Below are 22,570 nucleotides of genomic sequence, written 5' to 3'. Positions count from 1 at the left end.
AAAATTCCATAACTCATAATTATTTTATTAACAACTTCACCACAGTTATGACAGTTATATTCACAATATTAACCTTTTAACCACCGTAGACTGATATACAAACAAAACGGGCTCATTTCTCTGCGGTCTGATGAATAAGACAAAACTTAGTGTAACTTCATACCGCGACACAAGCACGCTTAAAAGGTTAAATGTTTAACCTTCCGGTTTCTCCCCGTCCCAGGAGACAATCTTGCTGTTATACCACACATACTGTCCCCTGACGGAGTCCCCGGCCTCTAGGGCTAGGAACAGCGGGGCTGAGGCGCCCTCGTCGATGGTCAGCGGGCCCTTTAATAAAAACAAAAAGTTTAGTTGACTACCATTCGTTCTATTTATACTCTGGCAAACCCACTTAGTCAGTAGAAAACGGTGCGAAATTCAAATTTTCTATGGGAGGACAACTCTTCGCGCCAACTTCTATTTTTAAATTTGCCGCCGTTTTCTACTGACGGAAATGGCTTGCCAAACTATATCTACAACACACATATTAGGTATACCGTAAAGCCTCTAAGGTGCATTCAAAAACTGCAAATTACAGCCAGCAAAGATCTGTTTTGTTACAAGTTACAACATATTTCTTATCTGTGAAAATAAGATAGGTATTAGCTTAATAATAACGTCGACTTCGACTTCATAATGACATTAAAATTTCGAACATCACTTAAAAAAGGAATTTGATTTGACCTTGATCTAGTATCAGTTTTTAAGGTTCCGTACCCAAAGGGTAAAAACGGGACCCTATTACTAAGACTCCGCTGTCCGTCCGTCTGTCACCAGGCTGTATCTCATGAACCGTGATAGCTAGGCAGTTGAAATTTTCACAGATGATGTATTTCTGTTGCCGCTATAACAACAAATACTAAACGACACTCGGTGGGCGAGTCCAACTCGCACTTGTCCGGTTTTTATTGATCAAATACCGCAATGGCGGTCGTAAATTAAAGCAGTGTGTGTAATAACTACATAATTAGGCATAACCACTCGTGTGGGGTTGTGCACAAATCACGCGAGGTGTTTTCGGCCACATTTTGACCCCCCCTCCCCCCTGGTGATATTTGGTGAGGTTTTTCGCTACCCTTTCCCCCCACACAACCTCACGTGTATTTAATTGATTTTTTTTCATTCGTCCTAATTTTATGAAAAATTGTATTTATATAGAAAATCTTGTTTATTTTCTATTTTCGTTAAATAGACTCGCTATTTTGAAGTGCAGAGTGAAGATTTATGTTTAACGAAACCGAAAAAAAGTATCTACTCATGTGGTAGGTGTTTTTTTCATAGTTTCGTTCACTGTAGAAAAATACACGTGAGGTTTTCTTATACCTACCCCCCCCCCCCCCCCCCCCAACGTGATCTATCGTGATTTTTTCGTTACCCCCCACCCCCTATCGAACCTCGCGTGATTTGTGCTCAAGCCCTGTGGTGTTTTTATGAAACTTGTTTTGCGCTCGATTTACAAACCCACTCGTATTAATGACTCCCATTTTGTAGCAGTCACATAAACTACTATTAAAGCGCGAGAGAGCCGTTTTCCAGGCCGCACCAAACTACAAGGTTTTTCCAAAAAATGCAAATATATTAAAATTTATGCTGCATTGATGATTCATTTAATGATAAGTAACTTTTCCCGAAAGTCCAATCGAATATGAACCTTAAATCGGACTCCTAAGGTTGAAATTCAATTGGCGCTTATGTGGTCGCTAGAAAAGGGTTAACAATACTGGCGGCTTAGCACGGTCGCGTTTTTATCCCTTGTCACACCATGCCTGTCACGTTCTAACAAGTATGTAAGTGCGAAAGGGACGCGCATAGTGATAGTCGATAAAAATGGAACCGTGCTGAGCCCGCTGGTGATATACTCACTTTATGAGATGACATGTCAGTGTCCACGTAGCCGGGGTGCACGGCGTTCACCTTTATATCTGTCAACAAGTATAAAATAAAATTAAGTATAATTTTGGGCTCATCTGCCGAATGCACCCAGCACGCTGGGCTAAAGTATCCACGGACTGGATCCCACAGGATGGATCTCGGGGCAGAGGAAGACCCAAACGGAGATGGCGGGACAACCTAGATACATTCTGTGTGGAGTGGCGATGGTGTGCATTAGACAGAGACAAGTGGCGGGAAAGAGGGGAGGCCTTTGCCCAGCAGTGGGAAACACTAAAATACATATAGATGTCCTTGGCTTGTTGCGGAAATTTCTGCGCTTCTGACGTCGATCTGTCGTGTTTATGATGACAAACAATCCTAATCTTGGAACGCTTATCGTAAGTGTTTATCCAAGCAAGTTTCGGTAAAAAATATTTTTGTAATATCTAGTTGCGTTTATCGGCAACATTTTTTTTCTTTCAGCAGTCATCTGATTCTTCTGATCTTTTTGTCCTACTATGACAGGATCGACAATCTAAATTGCCATGTAAAGTTAGTGTGGACCGACCCTATCTGCATTATCTGCTATTGCTTATTAATCGATCGAAAATTGCAACAAAACTATTTATAGGCAACAAAGGGGTTGAGCAAAAATCATCGTCCTGTATTCAGGGCAAAGATTGCCAGGTTTCCTATGTAATAGACCTAGATTTCTAGGTTTTTAAGATCTAGGTAGCGCCAGTAGTTCCTACATCTAGTGATTTAGCTATGACAACAAATTCGGTTACCTATGAATGAGTGTGACTTAGTAAAGTCTGTGCTAAGATAGATATAAGTGAAAAACCGAAAAATAGGACCTTCTTACCCCCCTCTCCCTCCGGCATAGGGGCTACGGCCGGGGACTTGTGATATAAGCTCACCTCCTAACTAGTCCAAACAAAGTTACGGAGTCAAAAATTGTGTTCCTAGCATTTCCCTCTACAACTTTTTTTGAGCATTCGTTGCCTGACCTAATTTCCGCATGTTTTCGTAAAATTCCCCACAACAGGCAACACCGCCGCGCACCTATCATGCGCGAAACACCGATCGATATCGCCGACAAAACAAACGAACGTCAAACCGAGAACACAATTCCAAATTTAAAATTACTACAACCGTTTATAGTTCTGAATTTTAAAATGACGGCCATAATGGATGACGACAAGTTTACGGATGAATTGTTAAGAATGATGGACGCGGAGTCACATTTTGAGATGGATGAACTGTCGGAATCAGATTCTATGTTTGGTTGTGAGGTATGTTTAATTCGTGTTTGAAGTCAGTAGAACTCGCTAAATAGGCGAAGTATTCAAAATGTATACAAGTATTCAATTATTTATTGCAAAAGCTGCACTTTGTGCCCTGTGCAGCTCCAGTGTGCATGTTTTCAATACTTCGTTCGTTTAGCGAGTTTTGCATTTAATTGCAGGATCCACTTTGTATGAACTTGCGTACATTGCATTTGTTACAAAAATCATATCTCGACATCTCGTAGTATACCTACTAGGTACGAGTACTAAGTACGACGTAGCGTAGCAGGTAGTTATTTGTATTTCCAGTTTTGTAGCAGCGACTCGTAGTAGAAGTGAGATTTTAATGAAATAAACCACCCTAAAAATTACCTACAATATTTCGGGTTATTTATTTCTACTCATAAGAGTACTTTTTGGTAAAATATTTATAAAGCCACTATTATTCCATACAAACTGTTATGTGTCAGATTTTTTATTGTGTCGTGTTTAGAAGAGTTACATACAAATAAAATATATTCGATTACGTCAATCTTAACTAAAGGCGCAAGTTGTGTCGTACTCAAGTAATCACCCCTTTCTAATTAATTAGCCCGAAGGACAGGATTGTTCCTCTCACATGCAACTTTCGAGTTGACACATAGACATAACGTTTTATTTATTCAGCAGAGCTCCGAAGATGAACAAGACAACGACAACGATCCAGCCGACGGCGAAGAAGTCTCCGAGTCCCTCTCCAAGAGAAACTCCGACTTCAAGTGGACCTCCGACAGGTTCGAACCCAACGTCGTCCCTTTCAATGAGACCCCCTTCGAGACCGACCCAATACTCATGTTCCAAGAAACAAGAGAAATAGACTACTTCCTACACTACTTTGACCCGGACATCATGCTTCAAATCGTCCAAAGCATCAACCAAACTTACAGGGAATATATCGATGACCAGGAATCCAGCTCGCATTTGAAGAAATGGAACGATTTGACAGTACCAGAATTCTATATATTCCTGACTTTGTGTATGCTGATGACGCGGAATAAAAGAACTAGGCTGGATGAACATTGGTCGACGGATCATCTCTTGTACTCTCCGATATTTGGTACGCTGATGAACCGCACGAGATTCTCAACATTGCTCTATCTGCTACGAAAACCCACCATGTCTACAGACGTCAACATCATTGATATCTTAATACATCATGCTAGAGCCAAATTCAAAACAGTCGTCACATGTCCGTCTAAGAATCTATCTGTAAACGAAACTATTGTACCTTTCAAAGGGGTTATGACTCGCCATGACATGAAGAAGACAGGCATAAAACTCTTCATGCTTAGAGACTTGAAAACGAATATAATACATGACTTTACGCTTTATTTCGGTGGAGAGAAAACAGATCAATTTATAATGAATGGATTGAGGGCAACAGAAACGGTGATCGCGAGTTTGTTGAAGGATTATTACAATACTTATAGACACTTGTATGTTGATGAGCGATATACAAGTCCAAGGCTATTCAAATATCTGTACGAGAATGGTATTTACTCTTGCGGAAAGACAACTCAGAAAAAAGCAGGGATGCCCAATTTCATAAAGAACTTGAAACAGTACGAAGTCTCCGTTGGCTACTGCCCTCCGCTAACCGCCATCCAATGGCATAGTCACAGACATTACACATACATCTTAACCACCGTCCATAACGATGGAATGCTCCCATTAAAGAAGAGAGACAAAACGACAGGAAACTTCATAAACAAACCAAAAGCATCCATAGACTTTTCAAAGATCATGAACATGAATTTTGCCGATAACTCCGAATTCATGATGTCGACGCACCGGAGTCTATGCCCATTGCACTGGCATAAAAAACTCTTGTTCCACGTCGTGGACATGCATTCGTTGAATGCTTTTAACTGCTGGAGAATGACTAAAGATCCGTATAACAGGACGTCCTACGCTACGTTCCAACTGCGACTTATAAGACAGCTGATTGAAACGTATAACAGCAGTACTATAAGCATAGATCGGCCAGTGAAGAGGAACATTAATAACTCTGTCAACACTTTGCCTGCAGCGGCAGCGCAGCATATGCCGACCAAAGCAGATAAATACCAACGCTGTAAGGTCTGCTCGAAACAGAAGAAACGCAGGGATACTAAGTTAATGTGCGCAATATGCCAAGTATATCTATGTGCTTGCCCGTGCTTTCAAATATTCCATCAGGGCTCTACAGCGGAGACAGAAGCATTGTCGTAAGGTTATCAGGTTTATTGTGTAGTCTCTCTCGCACTTACTTGTTTTAGAAAGAGATAAATAGATGTGCTTTGTAAATTTATCTATGCATTATCTACCGCTTAACTCAGACAACGGTGTGGTTAAAGGTTTGGCTGCAAGCGACGTGCAAGCGAGTGTTATGCTAAATACGTAAAATTTAAACACTTAAGCTAGATTTAGTCCCAAACTAAGCTAACTTCTACTAGAGTCTGTGCGGAAAGAGAAGAGTGGTGGAATGTAAGGGGGCCCATACATTCTAATACTCTTCTCTTTCCGCACATACTCTAGAAAAACTATCTTGCCACCAATTAGTGTTAAGTGGTAGGGCTTCAGCATGTCAGCTTTTAAGTGCGGGTCGACTTAATTTTAAAGTTAGACGCAGATAATTTTGGCCTGCAAAATTTTCCTGCGTCGCCAATTTTATTGTCCTTCAAGGTCAACGTGTAAAAGACCGTCTATAAGCTCATTCGTCGCTTCTAACTCTTGCGTGTGTACACGTACTCCACTTACAGAAGGTCAGTACTCAGTAGAGCAGAAGGAGCGAAACTCTCGTTTCTGACTGTCTGAGGGAAGATCGTATACAAATACGAGAGCTTTTGCCCTACGACGGTTTCCCACCAAATAAATTATATGACGCCAGGGGTGCGAAACTCCTCCCTTCGGGCAAACTTCGGCTCCGTTCGGCTCAGCATTGCTCCGAGCAATTATTAGGGTTGGCACCACTTGACGTCCCTTTGCGTGCACGACCACAGATAAAATATGGCTTGAATTTTGACAACACTAAATAGCCGAAAGGGATAGTGCCATATATTAGACAGGGACCGCATGATTCGACCCTGAACCGCTGTCAAACTTCGGTTTTGTAGGAAATTTCCTTTCTGTACGGTATGTACTATTATTTATTTTGTGATGACGTTCTTCTCCACATTGACCTTATGTGACTTAATTTACGTAACGGGGTAGGCCGGGAGCGATAGGCGTAATTTAAAGCGGTCTTCGCATTGGATGCGGATCAACACGCCGCTCCGGTGTGTGAGAGGGACATCGCTATACGTGTATATATAGCGGCGTGCGATGCATCAGTGTGATAACCGCGTAACGATATTATATGGAAAAGATTGAGACTGACTTGGATGTAGATGGATGAGAAATGGTGATGGTTTCAGCCCCTTTCGTTCTCATATATCTCATTAAACGAATAATTGCAATTAGTCATAAAACTCATATTTATAGTTGTTAAATTGTTCAGTAAGTATATATCAAGTGAAAGTTTTATTTTTTCAAGTTTGTTAATAGGAATATGTTATGTTTGCTATTTATTGTTAAAATTGCGTTATGAGAAAGTAGAAACTTCTTAGGCGTTATGTTTAAATTTTGTTATTTATTCAAGAATGTTTGGTAGTTGCATATCGACAAATACTTTACAATATTAGTTGAAAATTGGTTTATAATGTGATATAAGTATGGTAATGTTTGGTAATTTTGACAATTTTTTATGGAATGGGAGCTGTCAAGTCAGGGGTTGAGTTTATTTAAGTCTAGTGAACTTTGATGATGAGTTTATTTTGTTTAAAAGCTGATTTCATCAATGTGTTGAATATAGTATAGGGAATAATTATTATTGTTCAAAAAAATGGATGGTTATATGCTGGAGATAATAATAGTTAATAACTTGATGCTGACTGAATTATGAATGTTTAGTGATATGTATTTGTTCCAGCCACAAGTCACAACTACAGTGAATTTTAGCTCTCTCCATTTTAAATTATATGTCTGGATAATACTATGAATATTCAACACAAACTGTGACATATCAATACCAGTTTGTATTTTAATTTTAATACAAATACAGAATTCACCTACTAATCAATGTTTTATTAAATTTCTATCTCCAGTTTTCAGCTAAGCATAGAATAGTTAGAATGCATTGCGATATTTAATTATTTTCCTTCCTACTTATTACCTAAATATAAATACTGTAAAATCTGCAAAGTTTCTAAAGGGATTAAGTCATATTACACATATTATGCAGGAAAGCATATTAACTGTGACTCAATTAAAATTAAAAAACCAGACAACTGCGTGTCGGACTCGCCCACCGAGGGTTCCATACTTTTTAGTATTTGTTGTTATAGCGGCAACAGAAAAACATCATCTGTGAAAATTTCAACTGTCTAGCTATCACAGTTCATGAGATACAGCCTGATGACAGACAGACAGACGGACAGTGGAGTCTTAGTAATAGGCTCCCGTTTTTACCCTTTGGGTCTTCTTAATCGGTTCCTCAAGGCTGAGGGTCCCCTTTGAGGGTACCCTTTGGGTACGAAACCCTAAAAAGTAACTTTTACTTACCTCTATCATTGTACATTCGTTGCTGTATCTTGGTCAGCGCTGTTACTCCAACCTTAGACACCACATATGACGAGTTGCCCCATTCCGCCAGCTGAGTCCCCTTCCTAGCCGCCTCTATATACTCCTGCATCAACTCTCCCAACTGCTCAATGGTCAAATTAGGGTCTTTAAATCTGTTCCTCAAAGCCACACTTGGTATTTGAGTCAAATGGCCGCATGAGCTTGAGATATTGACCACTCTAGCCCCATTGCGCAGTATAGGGAATAAAATCTCGCAAGTAGACAGCAGACTGAAATAATTCACGAACAAAGTCTGTTCGGCTTGCACTGTTACCGGCTCTATCGCGTGGTTTTTAAACGCAATTGCCGCGTTGTTTACCAAAATATCGATGCCGCCGTACTCTTTCTTTATATAATCGCGAAACTTTTCAACGCTTTTCACGCTTGTTATATCTAATTGGTGATATTTTGGGTGTAAACCCTCTTTGCCAAGTTGGATCACAGCGTTTTCACCTCGAGTTTCGTCGCGGGATGTAAGGTAAACGACGCCATCGAATCTCTTACAGAAGCCTCGGACAATCGCAAAACCTATTCCTTTATTTGCTCCGGTCACTACAGCAACTTTGGTAACCATTTTATGGTTTAATTTATTAGATTAGATTTGCAAAGTTCCTACCGCACAATGTTTTTGGAAAATAACAATGTTTTGACTTATTTGAGTTTGACAGATGTGAACAGACAGTTAAGCACAGACAATGAGGCGAATTACACTATCAATATAATCACGCGATAACCAAATAAATGTCAGTATTGTCAATATTTATTAATAGGGTGTTAATAGGTGTTAAGAAAACATTGATGCGTTGAAGAGACCACTGAACAATTTAAAATTCATGAAGATAGTGGTCAAGTTCATACTTATTACTTATATTACTTATTAGTTATATTACTTATCCATACTAATATTATAAATGCGAGTGTGTCTGTTACAAAGAATATAATACTGTCTGTTACCTCTTCAAGCTTAAACAGCTGAACCGATTTAGTTGAAATTTTGCATAGAGATAGTTTCAGTCACGGGGAAGGACATAGAATAGTGTAGTGATAGTTAGATTTTAATGTCGGTAATCATCCCTAAAGAGAGTGAGAAGGGGAATGGAATTGAGAGTATTTTTATAGTGGCAACAGAAATAAATCTGTGACAATTTCAACTAGTGAACCTCTTTCTTATAACATTTATTATTTTTCTATCCTATATGCCTAATTCATATTGTCATTCTCATACGTCATGTTTTGCTAATTAAAACCTACAGATTAGGTTTTGCCTATTATTTCAATTTAATTAGCAAACAAAACGACTAATTACGAATGGATAAGTATTTACGCCCTGAGCGCTTTGAAGGAGACCCATCGCAAAGCACCGCGGCCGCAGAATGGGAACATTGGAAGAAGACCTTCAACAACTTCCTCGCGGTGCAAGTTCTCTCTTCCGATCAGGTCAAGCTAAATATTTTAATCAATCATCTGTCTCCAAATGTCTATAACTACATAAGCGAGTGTCAAACTTACGAACAAGCAATACGCGTACTAGACGGGATTTACGTAAAACCTAAGAACATCCTTTACGCGCGTCATGCTCTCGCTACACGAAAGCAAAACAGTGAAGAGACAATCGACACATATATTCAAGCTCTGAAACAATTATCTAAAGACTGTGACTTCACTGCCGTCGATGGCAATACAAACCGGAACGACAATATCCGTGATGCCTTCATAGCAGGAATCTCTTCAACAAAAATAAGAGAAAGGCTTCTTGAGAACTTGAGCCTAACGTTAGATGAAGCACACAACCAAGCTCGTTCCCTAGAGATGGCAGAAGTCAACACATTACATTACAGCAGCACGACCCCTGTGAATGCAACTATTGAGAATATACGCAATACAGCTGGTCCAAGCGAAAACACTTCCGCTGCCGCGCCAGCCTTGCGCTCTAATCGAAAATGTTTCTTCTGCGGAGGACGTGTGCATCCACGCAAGACCTGTCCTGCCTTCGACGCTTCTTGTCAGCTTTGCAATAAGAAGGGACATTTCGCTAACGTATGTCGTAGCAAGAATCAAACCAGCGCTGCAATATCTGATACGAATAATGTCAGTTCCAGCATCGTCGCTGCATCACCGTCATCGTTACGCAGAACAACGATGCCTACGTACATCAACGGTATCAAAGCTGAAGTATTGCTAGATACTGGCAGTGCCAAGAGCTTTATGGATTCCAAATTTGCTAAGACATGTTCCTTGACAAGTAAGCCCAGCCAGCAGACAATATCCATGGCCTCGCTAAGTCATAGTGCACCAGTTGCAGGAGAAATAAGTATCGATCTTACATTGGGTAAGCATTCATATGAGAACTTACGGCTACTGCTAGTAGAAGATCTATGTTCCGACGTCATTATTGGCCTCGACGTATTGGCTCAACATTCTTCTATCGCATTCGATTTTGGCGGTCCGAGAGAACCCTTAGTTGTCTGTAATGTGGCTGCAGCGTCCGTGCCTGCAGTACCTTTATTTGCAAACCTAACGCCTGGATACAAACCTATTGCCATCAAGTCACGGCGGTACAGTGACGACGATCGACGCTTTATTGAGGAGGAGATAAAGAACCTTTTAAAGGAAGGTATCATCGAAGAAAGTAGGTCGCCGTGGCGAGCGCAGGTACTAATTACGAAATCTACAACCCATAAGAAACGTCTTGTAATCGACTACTCAAGAACTATTAATCAATACACTGAACTAGATGCTTACCCGCTTCCCTGCATTGAAGAATTGATTTCAAAAGTGGCTAAATACTCCGTCTTCAGCGCTATAGATTTGAAGAGTGCCTACCACCAGGTGCCAATTTTGCCAGAGGAGAGACATTTTACTGCGTTCGAAGCTGCCGGAAATCTTTACCAATTCCGCCGCATCCCTTTTGGTGTTACCAATGGAGTTTCTAGCTTCCAAAGAACCATAGATTGGCTTATTCGGACAGAAAATCTGGCAGGCACATTTGCCTATCTCGATGACATAACAATATGTGGCAAGTCACCTGAAGAGCATGATACGAACTTGCAAAACTTTCTGACAGCTGCTAAAAAGTATGGCCTGACTCTCAATGAATCCAAATCTATTTTTAAACAATCTTCCATTAATATACTTGGCTATACGATCGCTAATAATGTTATCAAACCTGACAGTGCCAGATTAGAGCCTCTTTTAAACTTACCTCCTCCTCATGACTTGCCCAGTATGCGCAGAGCCCTGGGCATGTTCGCACACTATTCAAAGTGGATACCAAACTTCTCTGAAAAAGTACACGAGCTAGCGAAAACAAAGACATTTCCACTAACCAATACAATGATTAAAGATTTCGGAGATCTTAAGAACTACATAGTAAAATCGTGTGTTCACGCCATTGACGACAACGTTCCATTTACGGTTGAGACAGATGCATCGGAGCACTCGATTGCAGCGACGCTTTCACAGGCTGGCAGGCCTGTAGCATTCTATTCGAGAACACTCAATCAAAGTGAACAGAACCATTCGGCGATTGAGAAAGAAGCTTATGCGATCGTTGAATCCTTAAAGAAATGGCGGCATTTTCTCATCGGGAAGCTATTTCTGCTCATCACTGATCAGCGTTCTGTTTCCTTTATGTTTGACAAAAAACATACCAGTAAAATCAAAAATGAGAAAATTCAGCGCTGGCGCCTGGAGCTGTCTCCATACAAATATGATATAGTGTACAGACCCGGCACGCAGAACCATGTAGCGGATGCCCTCTCCCGTGTCTGCGCCATCGTCGATACACCTGCGAAGCTGCAGTCTCTACATGAAGCTCTCTGTCACCCCGGAGTGACAAGAATGGCACATTGGGTTCGTTCCAAAAACTTGGCATATTCCATTGAAGAAATAAGGAACATGACGAACCAATGTCGCATCTGCTCAGAAGTTAAGCCTAGATTCTCTAAAGCAGATCCACAAAATAGACTAATAAAAGCTGTAGCGCCATTTGAAAGACTGAGCATGGATTTTAAAGGGCCGGTACCGTCTAGATCAAGTAACAAATACATTTTAACAGTGATCGATGAGTATTCCCGATTCCCGTTTGCCTTTCCATGCTCCGACATAAGCGCCAAAACTGTTATCAAACATTTAGACAGCATTTTTAGTATGTTTGGCATGCCTGCCTACGTACACTCCGATCGTGGGACATCGTTCTTGTCGGATGAGGTGAAGGACTATTTTAACTCCAGAGGAGTAGCAACAAGTCGTACGACGCCATACAATCCTCGAGGAAATGGCCAAGTCGAGAAACTGAATGGAACCCTGTGGAAATCTATTCAGCTAGCGCTCAAGTCTAGAAACCTACCAATAGAATGTTGGGAGGATGTCCTTCCGCAAGCGTTGCACTCAATACGTTCCCTGCTATGCACAACTACGAACTGCACGCCACATGAGAGGATGTTCCGCCATCCGCGAAAATCACCAAATAGAGAATCAATTCCGACATGGCTAACTAGCTCAAACAAGGTCCTTATGCGACGATTTAATCGAAAATCGAAGTACCAACCGTTAGTAGAAGAAGTGGAGGTAATAGAAACCAATCCCACGTATTCATACGTACGGACTGAGGATGGACGAGAGACGACTGTGTCCAACCGTCACCTAGCTCCTCTCGGGTGCTGTGAACGGAATATCCCTGGGGATAACGAGTATGTAGATAACGACCCCGAAAGAGCACAGTCACCGCCACCTTGTTCGCCACCGAATACGCCGAATTCATCACCGACTCACTCAGGCCAAGATTCGCCGTTCGCCACTCCGCTGTCGCAATCGCCATCCGAAACTCTGCAAGAAGTGCCAGAGCCACTGAGCCCTGATGGCAATGAACCCGCAGGTGCAGAGCAACCCCGGAGGTCTGGCAGAATCCGGAATTCGCCGAAGTATTTATCCGACTATATCTGGCCCGGGTGAATGTAGTGAACCTCTTTCTTATAACATTTATTATTTTTCTATCCTATATGCCTAATTCATATTGTCATTCTCATACGTCATGTTTTGCTAATTAAAACCTACAGATTAGGTTTTGCCTATTATTTCAAGCCTGGTGACAGAAAGACAGATGGACAGTGGAGTCTTAGTAATAGGGTCCCATTTTTCCCTTTGGGTACGCCCCAAAAACCCTAAAAAGTAACTTTTACTTACCTCTATCATTGTACATTCGTTGCTGTATCTTGGTCAGCGCTGTTACTCCAACCTTAGACACCACATATGACGAGTTGCCCCATTCCGCCACCTGAGTCCCCTTCCTAGCCGCCTCTATATACTCCTGCATCAACTCTCCCAACTGCTCAATGGTCAAATTAGGGTCTTTAAATCTGTTCCTCAAAGCCACACCTGGTATTTGAGTCAAATGGCCGCATGAGCTTGAGATATTGACCACTCTAGCCCCATTGCGCAGTATAGGGAATAAAATCTCGCAAGTAGACAGAAGACTGAAATAATTCACGAACAAAGTCTGTTCGGCTTGCACTGTTACCGGCTCTTTCGTGTTGTTATTAAACGCAATTGCCGCGTTGTTTACCAAAATATCGATGCCGCCGTACTCTTTCTTAATGTAATCGCGAAACTTTTCTACGCTTTTCACGCTAGTTATATCTAACTGGTAATATTTTGGGTGTAAGCCCTCTTTGCTAAGTTGGATCACAGCGTTTTCACCTCGAGTTTCGTCGCGGGATGTAAGGTAAACGACGCCATCGAATCTCTTACAAAGGCCTCGGACAATTGCAAAACCTATTCCTTTATTTGCACCGGTCACTACAGCAACTTTGGTAACCATTTTTTGGTTTAATTTAATAGTTTTGCAAAGTTCCTACCGCACTTTTTGGAAGAAACAATGTTTTGTTTGAGAGCATGAAGTTATATAAGGTGGACCTTATCACTCTTATCAGCCATACGTTTGAAACTTCGTTATCGTTATCGCGGTAGCAACAACGATTTGACAGTAGTGAAAGATTATGACAAATAAATAATAACAGAAGTGACATTCCTATCGAGTAACGTTTTGGAACATCTTAAGGCCCCAGTACACAATGGGACATCGCCGGCCACTCCATGGGACGCATTTATGCGTTAGAGGGAGCAAGTGATATTGCTATCTCATTCTACCGCATGGCTGCCTCCCTTGGAGTGGCCGGCGATGGCCCATTGTGTACTGGGGCCTTTAGAGGTTTAAATGTGTAGGCAGTACAGCCTGGCTAAAAAGAGTAGAAATTAAAAAGTGGCAACACTGTAGTGTCGTCCCGTTCTCTTATATATATTGATTTGAAAGGGACGACACTTCAGTGTTGCCACTTTTTAATTTCTGCTCTTTTTTGCCAGGCTTTATATTCCACTTTTACAAAAAAAAACCGGGCAAGTGCGAGTCGGACTCGCGCACGAAGGGTTCCGTACCATAATAAAAAAAAAACGGAAAAGAAAGAAAAAAAAAACGGTCACCCATCCAAGTACTGACCACGCCCGACGTTGCTTAACTTTGGTCAAAAATCACGTTTGTTGTATGGGAGCACCATTTAAATCTTTATTTTATTCTGTTTTTAGTATTTGTTGTTATAGCGGCAACAGAAATACATCATCTGTGAAAATTTCAACTGTCTAGCTATCACGGTTCGTGAGATACAGCCTGGTGACAGACAGACGGACGGACGGACGGACAGACGGACGGACGGACGGACGGACAGCGAAGTCTTAGTAATAGGTCCCGTTTTACCTTTTGGGTACGGAACCCTAAAAAGAAGTTCTGTTACAAGTGTTCTTTGACAGGCTTGTTTTTGCCCCCGCGATAACGACGTACTATGCTTATCACCGAGCCAGAAAGACGTTTCGTACCAGATAGTGATTGATTATTGATTATAATATTATTCTGTTTGCACTTGAAATAGCAAAAGTGGGCCGCGGTGTCTCAGTCGCACATGTTGCCAATGTTAAAAATATACCATTGTGGTATTCTAGTATTTATATCAATAATTATTGTCATGAATGTTAAAACGTGTTTTTAATATTGTCGCATTGCGTATGTTTTGTCCCTCACGGAGGCACGCGCACACCACTTCTATAGGATGCTACCATGGTCTAATAAAACATGGTCTTCCATTCCCAGAGTGACACGGGCCTACGTCACAATAACATTGCCACTTTATTTCAACATAACATGTTACATGGGTACATTATACCTATGGTTAATAAGTTAAAATATTTCTTTATAATTTTATAATTTTCATTTATATGTATTTTAGCTTAAATTTTACAATAACACGTCATTTTTAATTACCCGTTAGCAATATCTTCCGATTCACGAAAGAAATTTCAGACTTTCGGGTAATTCTGTTTATACTACTGGCAACACAGGATAGCGCTGTGCACATTTGACAATTCGGATCTAGATAACTTCATGCCCTGACCGTCATCCTTGTCGAACGCGTGTTAATTGTTATTTCCTTCTCGCTCAGTGTCAGCAGTCGCAGTGTTTACCAAACTTTTCACGTCGTAAGCTTGGTAATTAATGTGTAACTGTGAATTAGTTTTTTAAACGTTTGTCTTGTATAGATAAATAAAGTTTAATTTAATACATTAGATTTGTTTTATTTTACTATGTTTCTACATGAATAACTTAAAATTAATGCCGTTAAAATAATTTTCACCGTTGGTTAAAATTCTCCCACATTTCAAAGTTTGAGAACCTGTAAACAGCATGATGACGTAGGCGCGTGTCAGTTAGGTCATACGCGAATCTCGGAATGGAGTACCAGGCGGAGAATATTATTATACCATGGTATTAGGTATGTATTTATTTCGGCATGTTTAAATTGGTCAAATGAGAGCCAATACAGAATAAATAATTGCCAAAATTGAAATCCAAAGTCCTTAAACATTACAGACATATTTATACATTCATATAATTATAAAAAAATTCGGACATACCATTTTTTTTTTTCGTCCATCAGGACAGGCTAAAGCTCTAAGCCATACTGCCTAGTCATAAGTACATTTTTTGTCTTTTCAGTAAGTTCAATCCGGTAAACGTCTTCAGTAAATACTATTCATATTAAGTCAATTCCGATAGTAATGTCTTCAGTAGTCTTGGTCATATCCATTAAACATCCATTCTCATTGGTGATTTAGCTCTTGTAAAGCGATAGCGAACTTTACAAGGAACACTTGGACAACTAGCCGTTGACTCCAAAATGATGGTTAAACGTGCTTCAAGATTAATTCTCCATTCACTGCACACTACCACATTAGTTTACTGTATAATAGGCTATCGATATTACACTTTAAACAATATTAATGAGCAAAAAACAAAGTAATTGATCTCGAGTTCTCGACGCGTGCCATCAAGATGGCGCTCGAACCAGAAGTACGGACGATGTACCGACGTTGATACAAAATGCTAAGATAGATTGATTGCCTGAATTCAAGTTACTTAAAGATTCTAAGACCTTATTAAATTAAATATGAGTTTACCATCAACTTGACATGTATACTTTTATCTTAAAGAACTCATTTCTGCTTCGCTTATATTATTGGGAGAGAGGTCAGTTATTCTGTAGATAATGTGGTTCATACCTTATTATAGTGATGAGTATGGAGTAATTCTCCCTGTTCATGAGCTCCAAGCGTAGCTGCCAGCTCTATCAGATCATATGCCACCACCTGTGTAGAAAATAGATTTATGACCATGGGTCACTAAATTATCCCTAGCCTGTTTCATATTATAACACATATGTAATATCTCAAGGCAAATGTAGAACATTGTAACATATGTAGGGATAGATAGCCAGAAATTCATATTCATAGTAAGATACCACATTGTCCCGCAGGACTCAAATATACATATATATATAGGTATGCAAGTCTGCATAAGATAGCCACAATTCTCTGTCTCAGAAGGTCTCATAAGTTAAACCTTTGCACCAGTTAAGGGGTGCTGTGACCTGGTCGCAACCAGTCACATCTATATACGGATCTGACGGCACACAGTTCTATCTGTGTCGCAAACCTAGCTGCGCTAGCCGCAACCATTAGTTGGGGGTGTACTTGTCCCTCGTGAAGGGATAGTGGTGCTTAGTCGCAACTAAGCACCCCAAGCCTATTGGTGCTTCTAGACCATTTTCTATATAAGGCTAGGCACAAGCCGGCAGACGCATCTCCGACCTGGGGCCTAATTCGACACGTACTTATCTGACATTTGAAATCCACTTCATATCCTCAGTTGATTGTATCGCATGTTCGTCGAATCGCATTCTATCGCAAACATGCGATCGAAAAAATAAGTAAGAAAAAATCAACTTTGTTTTATTACTACTATACGGTTTATTATAACTTTGAACTCGGGGTATGTCGGTTACGTCGGTTTGGTTTCGTTGTCACCTAACTGTGGATTGCTAATGTCAAATTTTGACAGGTGTGGATACTATCGCTAGACTTTTTTGTCCATGGGCTTGGGCACCATCTTGGAGTTTTTGACGTGCGAAAGGGTATTTTATAGCATAGAGTAAAGCTTTTTTTTTTAGTATATACGTTTACAGGAATTAATGACATCTTGTGAGCGATAGATGAACTAACGCGCTATTCACGGTGCGGCGGCGAGTAGTGGAACTATACGTGACAATTTCCATCAATCAAAAGGGGACTACACTGTTGATGGTCGATAAAGGCTATTATTAATTGAATTTTAACAGCACGAACGCCTTATTGACAAGCGTTCTTTTTGTTAAACCCACACCTATACGTCAAATAATGCTCGCTCCACACATTCACCTATGAACGCTCAAAAATGCTTATTCACGTTCATAAACCAAGTTGTACTTTAACCATATTTAGAAAAGTCCGTTTTTTATTACTGGGTGGAATTAGGGATGAAAATCCCGGAAAAAATCAAATGCTTATCGATCATTTCACAAAATTTAGTTTTTCCGGTTTTTTTCCAGTTTAGGATGACTCATGTTAGACCGGGCTGTGGCCGGGCCGGAGCTTCCGGAGCTTCGTTTTCTATGCAAAGCGTTATGTCATCACCATGCAGGGCTCGGGAATGGCACGGTGCGGGCCCGGCCCGGTCTTGCTATGTGCAAAGCCCTGACCCCCCGGAGTTTCTTCACAATTTTCACTATGATATTGATGCATCAAGGTGATTTGTTTACAGTACCTATGTTTACAGATGGCCTACCGCAAAACACGTTAATCGAAATTTAGTTGTCTGCCTCTCTGTCGATCGAATGGCCAAGAGTGGTAGGCCCTGGGTTGTGCTATTATTATTAACACTAACTGTCCCTCGCCTTCACTACTGACATGGACCGATACGTCCGTGCATTACAGGTAATGCACAAATACAAATAGTTTGACGGTGCATGTCATGTAATGCACGGACGGTAACGCCCTCTACGCAGGGTTTTGCGTAATATTGCCCATTTCCTGCCTCAAACTACAGTGCGACAGAAACCAGTAGAAAATAAATGAGGGCGCCACTTTCTACGTTACTATCCCTTTTTTGACGTAAAACGCTTAAACATGGCAACAATTTAGTATTGAATATTTATAGTTCCAGTTTATTTAATTTCTACTATTTTATGTCGCACTATACCCAAAGGCACTAACTACTGAAATAATACAATAGTACTCTTTGTATATATATTTTTTATAATAAACTGAACGGGCATTGGCTCTAGTCACACCTGATGGAAAGTGAAAACAGAGCCTAAGATGATGGAGCTTACCGGCTCAGTAAGTAATAGCCTATTCACTCTTGCTTTAAAGAAACCGAGGTCAAATTTCCCAGGAAACACAGATGACGGAAGCGCATTCCATTCCTTAATCGTCCTTACCAAAAAAGATGAGGCAAATCGTTTTGTGCGGACAAATGGAATATTAACAACGAACGGGTGCATTCGCTCCTCGCGCCTGGACGTCCGGAAAGGGAAAGCTGGGATCAGGTCGTGCAATTCTTTTGCGCACTCCCTAGAAACACCGATAGACATGTAACTCGTCGGCGATGATATGAACAAGACTTTGTAACTTTGATTTGACAGCCATCGCCAAAAAGTATATGAGCCCGGCGCTCTATCGAGTCCAGGGCTGCCAGCTGATACTTGGTGGAACCGTCCCATAGGTTGCAGCAGTATTCCATGCACGAAGGGACCTATGCTTGGTGCCGCCTCACCTTAAATATTAGGACATCAAGTTTCTTGGCAGCAGTCCTGGACTCAATAGTCGACCCGAAATTTAGGTTGGATTATTATTGTTCTAATACAAAGGCCGCAATGAGATCATAGAAATGATCATATATATGGAACCCTATTTGATAGCAATCCTACAATTATGATCATACACGCCAAATTTGTTAAAATTGTGTGTGGTACTATACAGCACGTCCACGGATGATTTTATTATTTCTTTTGCGGTACATATTCATGAAAAGAAATGTACTTTTATGTACTTATGTTTTTAAAAAATGTACTCGCACGGTTTTGGCATAGCGACATACAGGTCGTGGTCGTGCTGGGTAGATACTGCCTGGCACGACCACACTATATTTATGGTTAATTTAATGTCAAATGAATACAAAACAAATGTACTCAAATTGTACTATGTACAAGCACATCAAAATGTGACAGTCATACTGCAAAAATCGATTTTTCCGAAAAACCGATTCGACTGCGATTTTTGCAGTATGACTGTCACATTTTGATGTGCTTGTACATAGTACAATTTGAGTACATTTGTTTTGTATTCATATGACATTAAATTAACCATAAATATAGTGTGGTCGTGCCAGGCAGTATCTACCCAGCACGACCACGACCTGTATGTCGCTATGCCAAAACCGTGCGAGTACATTTTTTTAAAACATAAGTACATAAAAGTACATTTCTTTTCATGAATATGTACCGCAAAAGAAATAATAAAATCATCCGTGGACGTGCTGTATAGTACCACACAAAATTGTTGTTATTACACCATCATCTGTAAATATGTAGTTAGTTAATAAATTTGTGTGTATGCCTACTAACATTCGTTGAAAGATTAAAATTAAAATGACGAAATTGATCCTTTGTTGGTCTTAAATCAATTTAATTTAATTTTTAATCTTAGGGTAATTAAATAACAACAATTTTAACAAATATGGCGTGTATGATCATGATTGTAAAATTGCTTTCAAATAGGATCCCATATTATATTAATATGATCATTTATATGATAGTTTAATTAATTGCCTTGTATTTTTTAGAAATCATAATTGCCCCAATGAGGGTGCCATTGGACGGTCGACGCAGTCTTAACTAATAACATCTTATTGACATACATTCTTACATATCAAACGAGAAAGAATAAACATTTTTTTTAATAGGTAGGTAGGTAGATAGGTATATCTTTCTTTGACGTGGCTGCTATAGTCTTCAGGATTTGATTTGCCGTGTGATCATCGCTTTCCGGTTGCAACTTGATGCCATCGAGGAATGTCCATAGTATATATATGAAAAAAAAAATTATAATACCATTCATTGTATGACAATACCTTCTACTACTAGAGGGCATTCCGGGAGTGGGCAGTCAACGTTAAAAAATGTTCAAACGCTGGAAAGTGCAGGGGTCAAAATGTCCATACGGAACCGGCTGTCTATGCAACTAGACGTAACTAGACGGAGCCCCGCTTCGCGGGGCTCCTATTTCTCGGCGGTTTGCCCTTCGGGCATCTGAAGCTACCTAACGAACCTAACCTACCTACTTTTTGCCACATAGACAGCCGGTTCCGTATGGACATTTTGACCCCTGCACTTTCCAGCATTTGAACATTTTTCACGTTGACTGCCCACTCCCGGAACGCTAGAGGGCACCTTTAACCTTCTTTTGGCAGTGATAATAATATATCCTTACAAAAATAGGTTAGGTGTCTAATTGTGTATCAATGATATTTTCAGTGGCTCATCTTTGTAGCTTACTGTTATATATATACTAGCTTTTGCCCGCGACTTCGTCAGCGTGGAATTATTAATTTAGGTAGGTAGCTATTATTTTATTCAATCAGTTAAAGGGTGATTTCTTGAATGAAAATAACCCTTTGTCGTTCCCCGGGAGTCAAACTATCTCTATTCTATGGTGTACTTTCGTTTGGGCCAAATACCTTTTGCCAAATTTCACTTCCCAACAAACTTATCGCAATAGTTTCATTTCCCAAAGGAACCTTTAGCAAAGTTACACTTCGCATTATATGCGAAGTTATTTGGTCAAATTATCACTTGGCATGATTTTACTTTGTCAAATGTTGTTAGGACAAAAAATTATTTAGCAAACGATTTTTATTGGCTAATATTATATTCCAAAAAAGCCGTTAAGTGGGTTAGGTTAGGTTTACAGAAACTAAATGCTACTAGAAAAGTGGGTTTGTTTAGGTTCGAACTGCGATCCTCACAGAACCGAACTGCTATCAGAGAAGTGGGTTAGGTTAGGCTAGAACTAAGACCCTTACAGAAACGAAATGCTACTAGAAAAGTGGGTGGTTTTACCTCCTTTTCTACATAGTGCACCATCTACAATAATCTTTCACCGGCCCCCATAGAAATCGGTATTTTTTTTCTTAAAAATTATAATGTTTATGGTTCAACTAATCACATCCGTAGGGGGAAGCGGGGCAGCTTGGTACACCTTTTTTTGAAATCGATTTTAGGCCTCAAAATGAACTCTAAACACTTTGATACATTACATGGGACACTTTGATACATCGTTTTGGGGTACTTTGGCACGTGAATCAAAGTGCCCCGTAAGTGTTTCAAACTGCCCCGCAGAGCACACTTTACAGATCAACTCAGTTAGCTGACCAGTAGTAAACTTTTTAAACATTACAAAACGTCTATTAAGTGCGGTGCTATTAGCACATACTACAGTTATGTCAAAAATGCATTTAATTCGGTCGACCGCGGTGCCCTGTTAGCAGAAGTAAAAAAAGAGCTACCAGAACTTTACAAATACATTTGGCAATGCTACGGAGCACCTTCAAAATTACTTTTTGGAAATGATATTATCTTGTCAAGTATGGGCTGCCAACAGGGAGATCCGCTTGGGCCTGCCAGTTTTAGTTTGATCATTCACCCCATCATCTCTAGTCTAAATTCAAAATTCAATTGTTGGTACTTAGATGACGGCTCCCTTGGCGGAGACGCACTAACCGTACTACAAGATATACAATCTATCATAGATAAATTTTCGAAAATCGGGCTTGCATTAAATTTCACTGAATGCGAAATTTTTATTCCAGATCACGTTCCATTGAATACAAAAATAGATATACTAACAAATTTTAACGCAGTTTTACCTAATATTTCCGTTCATTCAAAAACATCCCTCACCCTTTTAGGCTCACCAATTTTTGACGAATCAATCGCACCCGTCATTAACTGTAAATTAAATTTATTCAATAATACATCAGACCTCCTATTTAAAATAAATCCCCATATGGCTCTTTTCATCATTCGTTTTTGCTTATTTACACCCAAATTTATGTATTTACTCCGCAGTTGCCCAATTTGGAAATTTCCGTCCATCCTGTCTTCCATAGACTCCTCCCTTTGTGGCAGTTGAAGCTGGGAGCCATGTCGGCATCATCAGGTGGATTGTGCCTCTTTACGCGTTTTCGGGAAATGTTTCATGAAACCATG

General features: G+C 40.2%; 3 protein-coding genes across 3 annotated transcripts; 1 reads left to right on the top strand and 2 right to left on the bottom strand.

Moving 5' to 3' along the window:
• Positions 1 to 51: 51 nt before the first annotated feature.
• Positions 52 to 8,505, bottom strand: LOC134801596 (carbonyl reductase [NADPH] 1-like). The gene is made up of 3 exons (XM_063774213.1): positions 7,824 to 8,505; positions 1,906 to 1,964; positions 52 to 330 (listed from the first exon to the last, which is right to left on the bottom strand). Exons 1-3 carry the CDS (start codon positions 8,455 to 8,457, stop codon positions 196 to 198), a joined length of 828 nt encoding a protein of 275 aa, XP_063630283.1. The 5' UTR covers positions 8,458 to 8,505; the 3' UTR covers positions 52 to 195.
• On the top strand, positions 3,073 to 5,568 carry LOC134801595 (piggyBac transposable element-derived protein 4-like). The gene is made up of 2 exons (XM_063774212.1): positions 3,073 to 3,209; positions 3,873 to 5,568. Exons 1-2 carry the CDS (start codon positions 3,093 to 3,095, stop codon positions 5,451 to 5,453), a joined length of 1,698 nt encoding a protein of 565 aa, XP_063630282.1. The 5' UTR covers positions 3,073 to 3,092; the 3' UTR covers positions 5,454 to 5,568.
• Positions 8,506 to 13,053: 4,548 nt separating the features above from the next.
• LOC134801554 (carbonyl reductase [NADPH] 1-like) lies at positions 13,054 to 13,777 on the bottom strand. The gene has a single exon (XM_063774148.1). It carries the CDS (start codon positions 13,699 to 13,701, stop codon positions 13,060 to 13,062), a length of 642 nt encoding a protein of 213 aa, XP_063630218.1. The 5' UTR covers positions 13,702 to 13,777; the 3' UTR covers positions 13,054 to 13,059.
• Positions 13,778 to 22,570: the final 8,793 nt, after the last annotated feature.

Source organism: Cydia splendana, chromosome 22, assembly GCF_910591565.1.
Source record: "Cydia splendana chromosome 22, ilCydSple1.2, whole genome shotgun sequence".
Taxonomy (NCBI): Eukaryota; Metazoa; Arthropoda; class Insecta; order Lepidoptera; family Tortricidae; genus Cydia; species Cydia splendana.
Note: the sequence above shows the minus strand (reverse complement) of the source record. Positions and strands in the feature narration are given on the sequence as shown.